Below are 16101 nucleotides of genomic sequence, written 5' to 3' on the forward strand. Positions count from 1 at the left end.
GATATTGATATTGCAAGTAAATAATTTTGCTGAATTAAAAAAATTCTGGTAGTCTATGTTTTTTTCTTAGATTTCCCATACAGATAATCTGTAAGTTTTCCTCTTCTTTGGTAATTATATCATTCTCAGCTTTTCTCTATCTTCTTGTCACATTGACAAGTAAGAATGCCATAACAGCAGACACCTAAACCTGTTTCTCACATTCAGGTATTACTCCTAATTGAGTCTTCCCGAGGCTTTTGATAAATAATCCTACTGAGGTTAAGGAAGTCCTGTCTTTTCCCAACTCGCTAAGATTTTATCGCAGGTGAATAATAAATTTTTCAAATACCTTTATTATTTCAATAAATTTCAATAAATTTCCTGTTTAATATTTTAAAAGACATCTAAATGTTGAAACATCCTTATATTCCCATATTAAATACTGATTGACCATGGTGTATTTTTTTTTTTAAAGATTTTATTTATTTATTTGACAGAGAGAGACACAGCGAGAGAGGGAACACTAGTAGGGGGAGTGGGAGAGCGAGAAGCAGGCTTCCCGCAGAGCAGGGAGCCCGATGTGGGGCTCGATCCCAGGACTCCGGGGTCATGACCTGAGCCGAAGGCAGATGCTTAATGACTGAGCTACCCATGCGCCCCAGACCATGGTGTATTTTTATGCAGACTACTAAATTTAATTAAATTTAAATGTGTACATCTCATTTAGAATTTCTTAAAACTATAAGTAAAATTGGTCTGTAGCTTTTCTTGAACTGACAAGGAAATTCTGTCATTTTATTTTTCTAGAATACCTATTAATCTTGTGTTGTAACATCTTAATATACCTTCCACACTTCTACGTGAATGTTCTGTGTGTTTTCGCATTATCCTTATATGCTCGTGATCTCAGGGTCGTGAAATGGAGCCCGGCATCTGGCTTCACGCTCAGCGGGGAGTCTGCTTGAGATTCTCTCCCCCTCTCTCTCCTTCTGCCCCTCCCTCTGCTTGTGTGCTCTCTCTCTCTAAAATAAGTAAATAAATCTTAAAAAGGAAGACTTTTCCAGGAAATATCATTTTATTTTTTGCCTCATAAATCTCTTTTATTGCAGGAAGGCTCCATGGACAGCTTATATGAGCCAGTCCCAGAGCAACAAACTAACCGAGAAAGCACCTCTGTCAGGACTGGTTCTCTTATCTCACCTTTTGCAGAGAGTGGAAAAGCACACGACAGTCTCTTCATGGTGAGTGAAGCCTCGAGTTTTGTGGATTGCTCCTCTATTATATATTTAGGATCACTTGCTTCATGATACCGGTTAATAAAGCAGAAACCACTGAAAGTTCTTCATTTACTTTTGGTTTCTGAGTTTCTCTTCATTGTTGTCTCTTTCATGATTTTAGCTTATTAATATAAACTGCCATTTATAGAGTATGTATTACATAAGTTAACTCAGTTAATCCTCAAAGCAACCTTAGGACAAAGAAATATATCTTTTTCGAGATTAGGAAACTGCAGGAGAGAAAGCAAAATAACTTGCTAAAGGCTATATACCATGAAGTGTTAAAGCTGGCAATTAAAGATATATGGGTCTGCCTCAGTAGTTCATCACTAGGGTACTGGTAATCAGGTCTTTGGGATGGAGGGAGGGAACCCCAGATTTGTAGCATTTGCCGATTGCCTGGGTGTAAATGCTTCTACCGTGGTCATTGTCAAGCTACCAGTGGTTTAATAATAGGCTTACAATACCTGAATATTTATTTGTTCATTATCTCCAGTGCCAACAGCAGCATACCAGTGGTGGCTTTAAAATCCGTGCTAACCACTTTACTAAGCTGCTCTTTATATTTATGGACACACACCGTGAACTTACAAAGCATGAGTATTACTAGAATGCAAATGCAGATAGTTTTTTTGAATTATGTTTATAATTACTAGAGGCAGAGAGTTCTCAGTGCTCTGCAAAATTGGCCCTGTCCCTGTTTAACAGTGCTGGCTGTTCTCATAGTTGATTGTGCTGTATTTAAATTAATCCCATACTAACGAACTTATTTTGCTTCTCTTGTGGCTTAGTACAATACAAAACATCCTATGTCTGCTACAAATAAAGAACTTCCCTATACTTATAGGGAATGATCATACTTTTCCCCAATAACAACACAAAGATTAATATCCGAGTCCTTTTTTATAAGTAGGTGATGTCATATATGACATTATTTGTGTTGATCCTCACAATAACTTTAGAGAGGTTCAGAAATGTTGAGAAAGGGGCGCCTGGGTGGCTCAGTCGGTTAAGCATCTGCCTTTGGCTCAGGTCATGATCCCAGGGTCCTGGGATTGAGCCCTGCATCGGGCTCCCTGCTCAGCGGGGAGCCTGCTTCTCCCTCTCACTCTCCCTCTGGGTCCTCTCTCTCTCAAATAAATAAATAAAATCTTAAAAAAAAGAAATGTGGAGAAAGGTTACATAACTTTCCCAATTAAAAAAAGGATGACCCAGGATTCAAATCCAGAAAAGTACCTTCAAGTTTTATACCTACCTTCATACCTACCCGTTTTATTCCTGGGGGACATTCTTTGAAAACCTTTTTTGTGTAGCTTACAGATGTAAGCAATGTCACATTAGTTAGCAACCAAGTTCAATAATAAGTCTCAGTCAATAAAAATAATCCAAAAAAATTTAGTGTAGTGGAAACTCTTCCCTCAATCATACCCTTTTCAATATCCATGAAGATGTTGATGTTGACAGATATGCAGAAGAGGAAGCAGCAATACATTTTACATATTAATGTGAGAGAGTGAGACTTACATGGAGACTCTCAATTGAAATTGCAAAATGTTTGTAAGCATTTTTACTCTATAATTAAAAAGAAAAATTGAATAGGCTGAAGAGCCTGAAGATACTTCCTTAAATGTGTTAGTTTAATAAATATGCATGAAAAATAAACAAGTTCGTGGCCAAGCAGTCTACTAGAATTTTTATCAAACTTCCTTACATTGCAAAGTAGATGAGAATAATGAAAACATGATTTAAATTGCTACAACTCTCTCTCCATGTATATATAGAACACACACACATATATGTATATAGTCATGCATATCATATATATAGATATATATCTCCATATTTAATTTTAAAATTTATGCATACATACAAGCATAAATGTGTATGTGCGTGTGTGTATACACTTTTGAAAGGCAACCAGTTCAACCATTGATTCTTTTTTTTTTTTTTTTTTAAGATTTTATTTATTTGACAGAGAGAGAGACAGCCAGAGAGAGAACACAAGCAGGTGGGGGTGGGAGAGGGAGAAGCAGGCTTTCCGCAGAGCGGGGAGCCCGACGCGGGGCTCGATCCCAAGACCCTGGGATCATGACCTGAGCCGAAGGCAGACGCTTAACGACTGAGCCACTCAGGCACCCCTGATTCTACTATTAATTGTTAAATTGTACCAGTCCTTTCAAATTACCACTGACATTTTATTTCTTTTTTTTTTTTTTTTTAATTTATTTGAGACAGAGAGAATGAGAGACAGAGAGCATGAGAGGGAGGAGGGTCAGAGGGAGAAGCAGACTCCCTGCCGAGCAGGGAGCCCGATGCGGGACTCAATCCCGGGACTCCAGGATCATGACCTGAGCCGAAGGCAGTCGCTTAACCAACTGAGCCACCCAGGCGCCCCTGACATTTTATTTCTAATAAAAATGATTCCATAGCTTGGATAAAATGAAATCAGTCTTTTGAAAAAATGACATTTAGTGATTTAGAACTTTCTCTCTGAGCCTCTGAAGAATGGATCATTTTTTTTTCCCTAGTATTCTCACTTCCTTTTTTTCCCCCCTAAATCAAGGGAAGAAAAGTTTTGGACTAGTCTTGATAGTATCAGAAAAAAGTATTCTTTTTGATTCATGTTCTAGAAATATTATAAAAACACCCCTAAAGTTCATGGAGTTATATCTCAAGCTCCCAGTCCTCAACCCAAATGTATCTGTAATCTTCCCAGAGAGGAGAGGTGCTCTCATACTCAGACTCTTTAGAAGCAACCAGACAGCATATCTAGTTGTTAACAGTGGAAATTAATAGCCCATACTAAAAATATCATTTGTCATATGAATTGAAAAGAAAAATCTGGGGTACCTGGGTGGCTCAGTCAGTTAAATGTCTGACTCTTGATTTCAGCTCAGGTCATGATCTCAGGGTTGTGATATCAAGACCCTCACTGGGTTCCATACTCAGCCTGCTTAAGATTCTCTCCCTCTCCCTCTCCTTCCCCCCTACTCTCTCTCCCTCTCTAAAAAACAAAAAAGAAAGAAAAGAAAAGAAAAATCAAAATGAGAGTAGAATCCTAGGCTTCCTGGCTTCCCTTAAACATGTTTTATTTATTCATATTTATTAGGAGTTTTGTGAGGTAGAAAACACTGTTCTAAACAAGGTATGGAGTTATATAGATGCATATAGTTATATAGATCTTATATATAAGATAATCCAGACTCCCAGAGGAGATGATCCAGTGTAGATCAAGTTCACATTTAAGGGTTGAATAGGTATTAAAGGGAAAGAAGTTTATTTGAGGATTTTTAAAATTAAAAAAAAAATTAATTGAAGTATAGTTTACATATACTATTAGTTGCAGGTGTACAACATAGTGATTTGACAATTATCTACATTATGTTGTGCTCGCCATGATAAGTATAGTAACCATCTATCACCACACAAAGTTATTACAATATTATTGATTATATTCCCTATGTTCTACTTTTCATCCCTGCAACTTATTTTATAACTGGAAGTGTATACCTCTTAATCCTCTTCACCTATTTTATCTATCCCCTGCCCGCTTCCCCTCTGGTAACCACTAGTTTATTCTTTATATTTATGAGTCTCTCTTTCTGTTATTGTTATTCATGTGTTTGTTTTGTTTTCTAGATTCCACATATAAGTAATGGTGTTTGTCTTTCTGTCTGACATATTTCACTTAGCATAATTACCTTCTAGGTGTCTCATTGTTGTCACAAATGGCAAGATTTTGTTCTTTTTATGGCTGAGTAATATTCCATTGTGTATATATATAACACATCTTCTTTATCCATTTACCTATTGATGGTCACTTAGGTTATTTCCTTATCTTGTTTATTACAAACAATGCTACAATAAACATAGGTATGCATGTATCCTTTTGAATTAGTGTTTTCATGTTCTTTGGGTAAATACCCAGAAGGGGAATTACTAGATCGCATGGTATTTTTATTTTCAATTTTTTGGGGAACCTACATACTGTTTTCCACAGTGGCCATACCAATTTACATTCCCACTAAAAGTGCAGGAAGGATCCCTTTTCTCCACATCCTCGCCAACAATTGTTATTTCTTGTCCTTTTGAGACCACCTATTCTGACTGGTGTGAGATGATATCTTATTGTGGTTTTGACTTGAATTTCACTGATGATGAGTGATGTTGAGCATCTTTTCATGTGTCTATTGGCCATCTGCATGTCTTCTTTGGAAAAACGTCTATTCAGTATTTTGGGATTTTAAATGAGGAACATCTGAAATATCCAGCTTCCATTTTAATTGCAGTTCCATGAGGGGCTGGTAATGGAGAGCTGGTCCAAAGATAAATCAATTTAAAATACAAGACTTCAGGGGCACATGGGTGCTCAGTCATTAAGCATCTGCCTTCAGCACAGGTCATGATCCCAAGGGGCCGGGGATCGAGCCTCACATTGGGCTCTGTGCTCAGCGGAAAGCCTGCTTCTCCCTCTCCCACTCCCCCTGCTTGTGTTCCCTCTCTCTCTGTCTCTCTCTCTGTCAAATAAATAAATAAATAAATCTTTTAAAAAAAAATGTTTGTACCTCTGCCAATTGGGGGTTAACTGGATCGGTCCTGAATTATCCAGTTTGCTGTCTGTATTGACTGAAGTAAGCAAATAATTGTCAATTTTCGCTTATATTTTGTAACCCATAAATTAAATTGGTAAGAAATTTAAGCCTTTTCAAAATGAGCTTTAAATTGGGGTGTGGAGTAGGGGCAATGTCCCTATTATTTATATGTTGCACAAATATTCATTCAATAAATATTTGTAAGCAAAATGAATGGATCAGTGAAGTTCCATTAATCAAGCTAAAGGAAGTCTTAATAATGAAGTATGTATTGAACAGACATTTCTCCATCAAGAAGACATACAAATGGCCAACAGACACATGAAAAAATGCTCCACATCACTTGGCATCAGGGAAATACAAATCAAAACCACAATGAGACACCACCTTACACCAGTCAGAATGGCTAAAATTAACAAGACAGGAAACAACAAATGTTGGTGAGGATGAGGAAAAGGGGAACCTTCTTAAACCATTGGTGGGAATGCAAGCTGGTGCAGCCACTCTGGAAAACAGTATGGAGGTTCCTCAAGAAGTTAAAAATAGAGCTACCCTATGACCCAGCAATTGCACTACTAGGTATTTATGCCAAAGATACAAATGTAGTGATCCGAAGGGGCACCTGCACTCCAATATTCATAGCAGCAATGTCCACAATAACCAAACTGTGGAAAGAGCTGAGATGTCCATCAACAGATGAATGGATAAAGAAGATGTGGTTCATATCTACAATGGAATACTACGCAGCCATCAGAAAGGATGAATACTTACCATTTACATTGGCATGGATGGAACTGGAGGGGATTATGCTAAGTGAAATAAGTCAATCAGAGAAAGACAGTTATCATATGGCTTCTCTCATATGTAGAATATAAGAAACCGCACAGAAGATCATAAGGGAAGGGAAGGAAAACTGAAGGGGAAGTCATCAGAGTGGGAGAAAAACCATGAGAGACTCCTAACTATAGGAAACAAACTGAGGATTGCTGGAGGGGAGGTGGGTGGGGGCTGGGGTAACTGTGTGATGGGCATTAAGGAGGGAACATGATGTGATGAACCCTGGGTGTTATAGGCAACTGATAAATTATTGAACACTACATCTGAAACTAATGATGTACTCTGTTGGCTAATTTAATTTAAATAAAAAAATTTTTTTTAAATAATGAAGTATGTATGATGCAGTGTCGAAAAGCATGAGCTTTAGAGTTGGGCAAATAGGAGTTCTCATCCTTACCAGCTATTTGACCTGGGAAAGTTGCTCAAATTCTCTAGACCTCGGTGTCCTTCTCTATAGAATGAGAACAATCCCCTGTATAGGTTCAGCTGAGTTCTGTTGCTGGAAGACAATCTCCTCTTGATCCTCCTCCTCTCCACATGCAGGAAGGATTTAGCACAGAAGTTGAAGAACCTGAGAAAGGCTGCAAACTGCAGCCTGAGGGGGCCTGGATTTTATGGCCCATGAGCTAAGAGCCACTTTTGCATTTTAAAAGATTTGCTTAAAAACAAAAGCAAGGGCGCCTGGGTGGCTCAGTCGTTAAGCGGCTGCCTTCAACTCAGGTCACAATCCCAGAGTCCTGGGATTGAGTCCCACATGGGGCTCCCTGCTCAGCGGGAAACCTGCTTCTCCCTCTCCCACTCCCCCTGCTTGTGTTCCTGCTCTCGCTGTCTCTGTCTTTTCTCTGTCAAATAAATAAATAAAATCTTAAAAAAAAAAAAAAAAAAAGTAAAGAAGACTGTCAGAAATTGCCTCTGACCCCCAGAGCCTAATATATTTCTATCTGGCTTTTCAGAGGAAAAGTTTACTGACCCCTAGAGCTGTGCAGTTACAAACACAAGGGGCAACTGAGTGCTTGAAAAGGGGCTGGTCCAAATGTGAATGGCAGGAGGGGTAAAATACATACCATAGTTTACAGACTTCGTATGAGAAAAGTATAAAACAGCTTAATTAACAATTTTTATGTTAATTGTTGAAATGAGAATATTTCAGATACATTAGGATAAATGGAATTTCACTCATCTCTTAACATAGGATGGTGGCCTCCACGTCACATCCCACCTTTCAAATGTCACATGGATGCTTATATTCTGCCAGACTTAAATTATATCTGTTCTCCAGGCTTTAGGAAACTTGTAGAATGTGGTTTTTAGCCTTTTGGCCTCTGGTGGATGAAGGCACACCAGAAGGAAGGTGAGGAGATGTTAAGTGTTATTCTACTATGTCCACCATCCTTCCTTCTGAGACTTCTCGTACTTATTATAATTGGCATTACCATCCTCAAAAAAACAAAACAAAAAAAGAAAATCAGTGCCCTTTCACCTCTGGAACTCCTTTGCTGTGGACAGGGAGGATGGCTAGCTTTCTGAAGGTGGCTCTCCTTTGTCTCTGTAGAAAATAATTTACATCATCCCTACTCCAGGCTTACAGTATTATCCTAACATTTAAAATGAGTTACAACTCTTCTGTAATATTTGGGTCTTATAAAGTGGTGATAAATTAAGACTTCTGATTTTTTCCAGTTAAGATGGAGAGGAATGATTAAAAAAAAAAAAAAAGACTAATACTATTACAGTAAAAACTAAACCACGGGGGCACCTGGGTGGCTCAGTCAGTTAAGCGTCCGACTCTTGATTTTGGCTCAGGTCATGATCTCAGGGTCCTGAGATCGAGCCCCGTGGTGGAGTCAGCTTGAGATTCTCTCACTCCCTCTCCCTCTGCCCCTCTCCTTGCTCATGCGCTCTCTCACTCCTTCTCTCTCTCTCTCAAATAAATAAAAAATCTTAAAAAACAAAACAAAACACCTGAATCACAAACAAAAGAGCCGCTATAAAAAGACTTTGCTACGACTTTTGGCAGTTGTTCTCAAGAGCAGCTGGGCTTCAGGATCACCTGAAGACACGTACATCTAGACCCTCCTCTGGGTCTACCTTATCAATAAGAAAGGATTAGAGTAGCCCCGTCCAGTAGAAATATAATGCAATCCACAGATATAATTGTAAATTTTCTAGTAGTCACAATGAAAAACTTTAAAAAGAAATGATGTAATTAATAAAAAATATTAATGAAACATTTTACGTTCTTGTTTTTAAACTAAGACTTTTGCCTGTATTTTATACATCTTAAGTCAGATGCTAAAGTGTCGATGGTTAAAGTGAAATCATAAAGGTTGTGTATTTTGTACCCAGCTTCAGTTTCTAAATTAAAATTAATTTAAGCTAAATTAAAATTTAGTTCCTCAGTCACACCAGCCATCTATCAATTGCTCAATAGCCACATGAGGCTAGTAATGGCTTCTGTATTGGGCAGGGCAGGATGAGAGGCTTGAAAACTGCTGGTGGTATTGAGGCATCAAAGTAACCAGATAATATCATACTCCACTTCACTTAAGGAAGTATAGATATTAACGTATAAAAATACTTGATGATAAACATTTAATTGTATACTTGCAGAAGGAGATGAGACAATAGGGAACAGGTGTGTTATCCAATGAGGAAACTGAGATTAGTGACTTGTATGGAGAGATAGATGGAGTCAAGACTGGAGTTCTGGCTTCCCAAATACTGATCTTGTCCTTTGGCCCCTGTGCCAGAAGTGTGCGTGAGAGAGGTATGAATGTGTGTATACGCAAGAGTTAGAGAAGGCAAGAGACAGGTAAGTGGCAGAGTGCTTTTGGGAGATAAGAAGTGAAGAGGAGCAGAAGACAGGAGGATAAAGAATCCGATCTTGTAATATATATGCTAAATATAATCTGATGATATAGAGAACATAGCAGAAAGAACTTGAGATGGGCAATGCAGTTAATAGACTCGAGTTTATTCTTGCTCCCTAGGCGCTGAGAAATGTGTGTCCTTGACAATGTTATTGAACTTCTCTGACCCTAAATTTCCTAAGCAATAGAATGTGGCTAAAAATGTCTGCCTCTTGGTTTGTAGTGAGGATCAAATGTTATAACACACGTTAAGCACCTGGCATAATGCATGTTAATGTTCATTTTCCTTCCTTCTGCAACCTATCACACCAGGGCAGAGTGATCCTTTAATTTAATATCCTTGATTAAATGACTTTAAGTCAAACTCTCACTTGAGCTCGGATGTCGTTTTAAAATAACTGCTCAAAAATAATTTGTAATCAACACTCCTTACCTAAAAGCATTGATTTTTACTGGGCTGGACAAGAAGAAGCAACAGGATTTATTGTTGATATGCATTAGAACACCCAAGATTTTAATCTCCACAAATTGCCTCAAATCATGAACACTCAGGTTGAGTGCAATGTTTGACAATTCAACCCTAGATTTCCCATCATGTGTAGACAGCAGTGAACAAGAAAATCTATCACGGGCTCTTGTTTGCCTAATTCCTATTTCAGGGTGTTTTTTTGGTTTTTGTTTTGGTTTGGGGGAGTTCATTTTAACTTAAATATTATTAAAATGCAAGTTTAATCACTCATCAACATTCTGTACTGATAAAAAGCACTGTGGAAATCAATTAAATTGTTCCCAGCCACCAGATGTTAATGAGAAAGTAATATAGCAGATTCAAAGGTAGCTTTAAAGACAAACAATACAATACATGTCTAACAGTTGGTTAGAGCTCAGCACTAATGAGGCCAAGGTCAGGGGTTTAATCCCCATATGGCCAGTTATTTTTGCTGTGCTCCATAGCCACTGGCAGCATCCATGACCCCAGCCTGCTGTCTTGGCTATGTGTGCCATTGATCATTAAGGAATCTGGGTTGGAGGGTGAGGAGGCACCAGCACAAAACCATTACCCACTTATGGGAGGAGCAACTCAAGAACAACCTTGCTGACCAATAGTTCATCTGCCCACGAAGAGTTTCCTGTACTATAATCAGTCTTCAGGCCACCAGTGCAATTCTCAGCCTTCACCTTGGGATAATTCAGGGGTCAGTGGTAAGAGCATTATGAGAGAAAACAGTTCTTGCCTCAGCTCTGTTCCTAAAGAGTGTTGAATAAGTCCTTGTACTATCTGGATCTGTTTCCACTCTACAAGGTAATAGATTTAAACTAGATGATCTCTAAGGCCCCTTGCTGCTCTAAAATGTTTCCTTAAATACATTTTAAATTATTTTGGAAGTGAAGGGGCCCCTGGGTGTCTCAGTCAGTTACGCGTCTGCCTTTGGCTCAGGTCATGATCCCAGGGTCCTGGAATCGAGTCCTGTGTCAGGCTCCCACTGAGCAGGGTGCCTGCTTCTCTCTCTCATGAATAAATAAATAAAATCTTTAAAAAAATTAAGAAATTAATTATTTTGGAAGGGGAGTGTTGTCTAACATAAAACACTATTATTTTCCTTTTGGAGCTGTAGAAGGCAGACTTCTAAGATGTCCTCTAATGAACCTGGCTATATTAGTCAATGTTCTCCAGAGAAACAGAAAGGTAACAGGAAGTCACTTCCATAATTAGGTTACAAAAGACCCTGACTTCTGTCTTGCTAGCGGACTGGCTCCATTACCTTCTTGGCTTGAACATCATGATGAAGCAAGATCCCATCTACAGAGGCCCATGTTGGAAAGGGACCTAGAGCCACAGTCAGCCTACAGCCAACAAGGCCTTTATTTCAATAGCCCTCAAAAACTTGGATGCTGCCAACAATCATTAAGTGAGCTTAGAAGAGGATCCTTTCCCCAGCTAAGCTTTGGATGAGACCTCAGACCCTTAGACCAACAACTTGACTGCAACCCTGTGAAAGACCATGAAATAGAGGACCTATCTAAGGCATGGCCATATTCTTGACCCACAGAAACTGTGTGAGATAATAAATGCTTATTTTTGTAGGCCATTACATTTTGGAGTAATTTATTACACAGCAATATTTATTTATTTATTTATTTGTTTGTTTGTTTGTTTGAAGGAGAGAGTGAGCATAAGTTGGGGGGAAGGGCAGAGGGGAGGGAGAAGCAGACTCCCTGCTTAGCAGGGAGCCCAATGTGGGGCTGACATTCCAGAACTCAGATCATGAGATCATGATCTGAGCCAAAGGCAAACACTTAACTGACTGAGCCACCCAGGCACCCTCACAGCAATATTTAACTAATACAGGAACTAAAATTAATTTGACAAGTTATTGATCAGAGTTATTTGCAGATAATCAAATCCATGGATTTAGCTAATTTAATCAGAAAGGAATATAATACAAGTTAAAGAGAACTCTGAACTATTGGGAGGTTGATACCTAACTGAGCTTGCAGGAATTACTCTGAGAAGCACACTACAGAATTTGCCACCCAAGAGAGCTGCTGCTTCTGTCATAATCAGGAAGTGGCCAGACCAAGAAGACACTATCACTGTGGCAGGCTCCAGAGCCATACTGTCTCTGCTGAGACTTGTTACATTAAAAATGAATGCCCATAGCTTGTATTTTGCCCCATGTTAGTCAGTTTTGTATCAGTGCCTTAGGTTGGTGGATGTGGTGGACAGGACCTAAACCCCACATCTTATTCTTATAACAAGAGAAGTTTCTTTCTTTCTTTCCTTCTTTCTCTCTTTTTCTTTTTTTCTGCCCTCCCATCCTTTCTTCCTTCCTCTGTCCTTCTTTTTCTCTCTTCCTCCTCTTCTTCCTCTTCTACACATTGATTTTAGGTTTAGTGAATGACAGATGTCAACTACAGTAAGAAATACATATGCCCAAAATATCTAGAGAGAAATAGCTATGTAATTAAATGCTGTATTGTAAGCATCAAGCCTGACTTCTATAAGAATTCTCAGAAGGAATTTCAAAAGAAAAAATAATATAGTTGTCAGCAGTACAAAATTGGGGGATCAAATAAGCCTTAAAAAAAAATCCCAGTTTTGAAATTTACTTGATATGTGATCTTGAACAGGTTCCTTAGACTCTTCAAGCCCCATTTCTTCTATAGAATGAAGAAACTGTTACTGTTATTCATCATTTGAGAATAAAAAGTAACAGTATAATTAACATTATGAGCACAGTGGTTGGCACAAAAATAAATGATCACTAATAGGTGTTATCTCTATAAACATAACTGTGGTTTGTGGTTTAACGGTGCCAGTTCCACAGAGATGAGAGTTCAGATTTAAAGGAAGATCTAGAGTTAAAAGTGGTGAAAGGAGGTGGTTAAGACATTATCATCGCACACTATTCTAGCATCTTTCACAAAAGAGCTTAAAAAGCACTTAAAGCCAAGTGTCTTATAAATGGATAAATGGACACATTGAAATGTGACATGTCATTTTAGAATAGGTGAGTAATGGAGAAGTCAAGGTAGGTGACTCTCAGGTTGGTATTTTAACCACTCAACTGCATTTCTTACTCGCCTCCAAACTATTAAAATTGGGAGTTTTTTGTTCTGTCTCCATATTAGCATCAGCATTGACAGAGCTATTAATAACATAGACACTAAAGAAAGAAAATGAGATTAACAATGGCATTCCATCAGCTAGGTCTTCATCAAGCTATGAACAAGAGGAGTCAGTGTCAAAACAGTGCATGTAATCCTTTTCTTGATTTCTGGATTGTAAAATGACTCCTAACAAGCTGACATATAAAACATAGATTACCTTCATTAAAAAGAAGGCACTGTTCTTTCATTTTTTTTTTTTTTAAAGATTTTATTTATTTATTTGAGACAGAGAGAATGAGAGAGACAGAGAGCACATGAGAGGGGGGAGGGTCAGAGGGAGAAGCAGGCTCCCTACCGAGCAGGGAGCCCGATGCGGGACTCGATCCCGGGACTCGATCCCGGGACTCCAGGATCATGACCTGAGCCGAAGGCAGTCGCTTAACCAACTGAGCCACCCAGGCGCCCCGCATTTTTATTTTTTTACCCAATATATCTATGATCACATACGGTGATTCTTCGGCCACCAATTCCTGTGTGAACACTTTCTGGTGGTTTTAATTAGTCTCCTCTCATAAATAGAGACTTATGTTAAAATAAAATAAAATCAATAGATTAAGGTTAATTATGCCTTATTCTCTTTTTTATTTCCTAAGCTTATGATACAATTACTAATTGAATCTAATGAAAGCCATGGTTCTCTCTTTAATCATGTTTTAAAGAAAAAGCTGTAAAGCAAAAAAGCCCATTCTCACTTGAATTTTCTCTTAAAAGCTTTTGTCATCCGTACTGATTCTGGATTGAAATATTGTAGATTAGGAACCCTAGCTTGTTTCTACTGGAGGAGATTATAAAGTTCTCGTTCATCAACCTTATTCTGTGGATGCAGAGACTGAAGCTCTGCGAGAATTTTTGGATCTTGCCCAGTTGAGGAGCAGACCTGGGGAAGCAAGCCAGGTTCTGGAGTGCCAGGTCAGTGTTTTCTCATTGTAAAGTTGGAATTTCATATTTTTACCCATCGCATTTCCTACCGGACTTCTCGCAAGTTCATTTGGCTTGCTCTCTGCTCTCATTCCATTTGTGGCTATGAGGAGGAAATAAGATAGTGATCTACATGGCAGCAACTTAATAAGCATTATTCCCCTTCCCAAAACCTTGTGTAAATATAATTTCATAAATCATAACACATTTGAAGATACTTCAGAAAAGCTCTCTTTTTTAAGAAATCTGGAATGGAATCTTTTTGTAAAGGAAGAATCTTTTATAATGCAAATAACCATCCCCTAGGAAACTTGTTTTGTCATCCTGGATATTTATAGCGCTGTGAGAGGACTTTGTTAGTTCAGGATTGATAGAAAGCTCAGTTAGCACACCAGTAGACAAATGGCAAAATTTTATGTGATTTACCAGCTCTGTCCCTGATGGATTAGATACAGTACCTGTGCATTCTCCGGGCACTGCAAGCTCTGTGATCTGCCCTGACATGACAGGCCATGTGGGGATGCCATACACCACCTGCTTCTCTTGAGGAAATCAGAATTCATTAGCTATATAGGGTTGTTACTCTTTGACAGGAGCCGGACGGGCTGGCAAGAAAGTCTACTTTTCCCATCAGGACGAGCTGACATTGCTTCTTCTTCTTCATTGCATTCTCATGGGGGGATGAAATCTGTTTTCCCTGAGGACCGTAACATTATTATAGTAATATACTGGGGGACCTCCAATGTACAGACTGTCATCTAAATTCAGTAGTTCCTGAAATGCCCACTTTTAATTAAATGTGCTGTCATAAATTACTGGGCATTCTTTGATGATGACGGCAGCATCCACAAAATGATTAGTGCCTTTAAAACACATCAGTGTGCTGTCTATGCACTTGTCTTCAAATAATACTAAATTATTCATATTAGTGCTTTGATAAGGGTGTACTTTCTGAGTTCTTTGTTTAATAGTGGGAAATAACATTATATTTCCTCGGCTTTTTTATGGCCACTCTCCCTCTGGCCAATAGTGCTCATTTGTGAGATCTCTGATCTAAATGACAGGTAGATTCTGCAGCTGTGCAGTCAAGTATAGAAGTAGTATTGTGTCCTGGCTAAGACATCAGGCATAAAATACCAGTCTTACCACATACTAATTATGTGACCTTAGGCAAGAATCTCGACTGCTCTGTGCCTCGGTTTACTCATCTGTAAATTGGGGAGTAGGACCCCTTCCCATGGGTGATGGTTTGTAATTCAGTCACACCAACCTCCTCTGTGTTTTGACAACAGAGCTGATAGCTCATGTGTATGCCTGTGTGTGTGTGTGTGTGTGTACACACTCTCTCTTGTGGCTTTAGGTGCAAAACTATTTTATTAACTTTGGAGCATTATAATCATCTTTGCCAGATGTCTCTAAGGATTTTTTTAAAAAGGAACTTCCATTAATTTCCATGTCTTTTTTGAACATCTGTGGGAACTTTACTGAAGCACAGGAACCTAAGAAATGTCTGGAAACAGGCTCATTAAGTTTGGATGTGGCATTCTTGGAATTGCTGTATTTTAATATTAGTAAAACCATTTCAGTTATGTAAGTGAATCATCCTCATTCTCTCAAGAGAATGAGTCGGACAATAGAAATTGGGTTAACTTATTTTAATGAGAAGTTATGTGTATACATATGTGTGTGTGTGTATTTGTATTATGTTCAACTCTTGCTTCAATATTAGAATTCAATGTAACTAATAATGACTTTAATGAGAAATAACATCTATAAGTATCTTCAATGTGTTTGGCATCGTGTAAGGATTTTATGAAGATTTTAAGAAAATCATAGACTCCAACAGGATCCTGAAATCAGCAGTCACTGATGGTTGAATATTTGAGAGGACCACTTATAATTCTTCTTTGCATCTAAAACAGTGTCTGATACATAGTACATGCTCAGTAAATA

General features: G+C 38.5%; 1 protein-coding gene across 1 annotated transcript in view; it reads left to right on the forward strand.

Moving 5' to 3' along the window:
- The window catches only part of SAMSN1 (SAM domain, SH3 domain and nuclear localization signals 1), a 248619-nt gene that overhangs the window by 115062 nt on the left and 117456 nt on the right, over nt 1-16101 (forward strand). Inside the window, exon 3 of the mRNA XM_035015130.1 lies at nt 1092-1223. Within this exon, the coding sequence (XP_034871021.1) occupies nt 1092-1223 (132 nt within the window). The remainder of the gene's footprint in view (nt 1-1091; nt 1224-16101) is intronic.

Source organism: Mirounga leonina, unplaced genomic scaffold, assembly GCF_011800145.1.
Source record: "Mirounga leonina isolate KUSES-001 unplaced genomic scaffold, KU_Mleo_1.0 Mir_169, whole genome shotgun sequence".
NCBI classification, from domain to species: Eukaryota; Metazoa; Chordata; class Mammalia; order Carnivora; family Phocidae; genus Mirounga; species Mirounga leonina.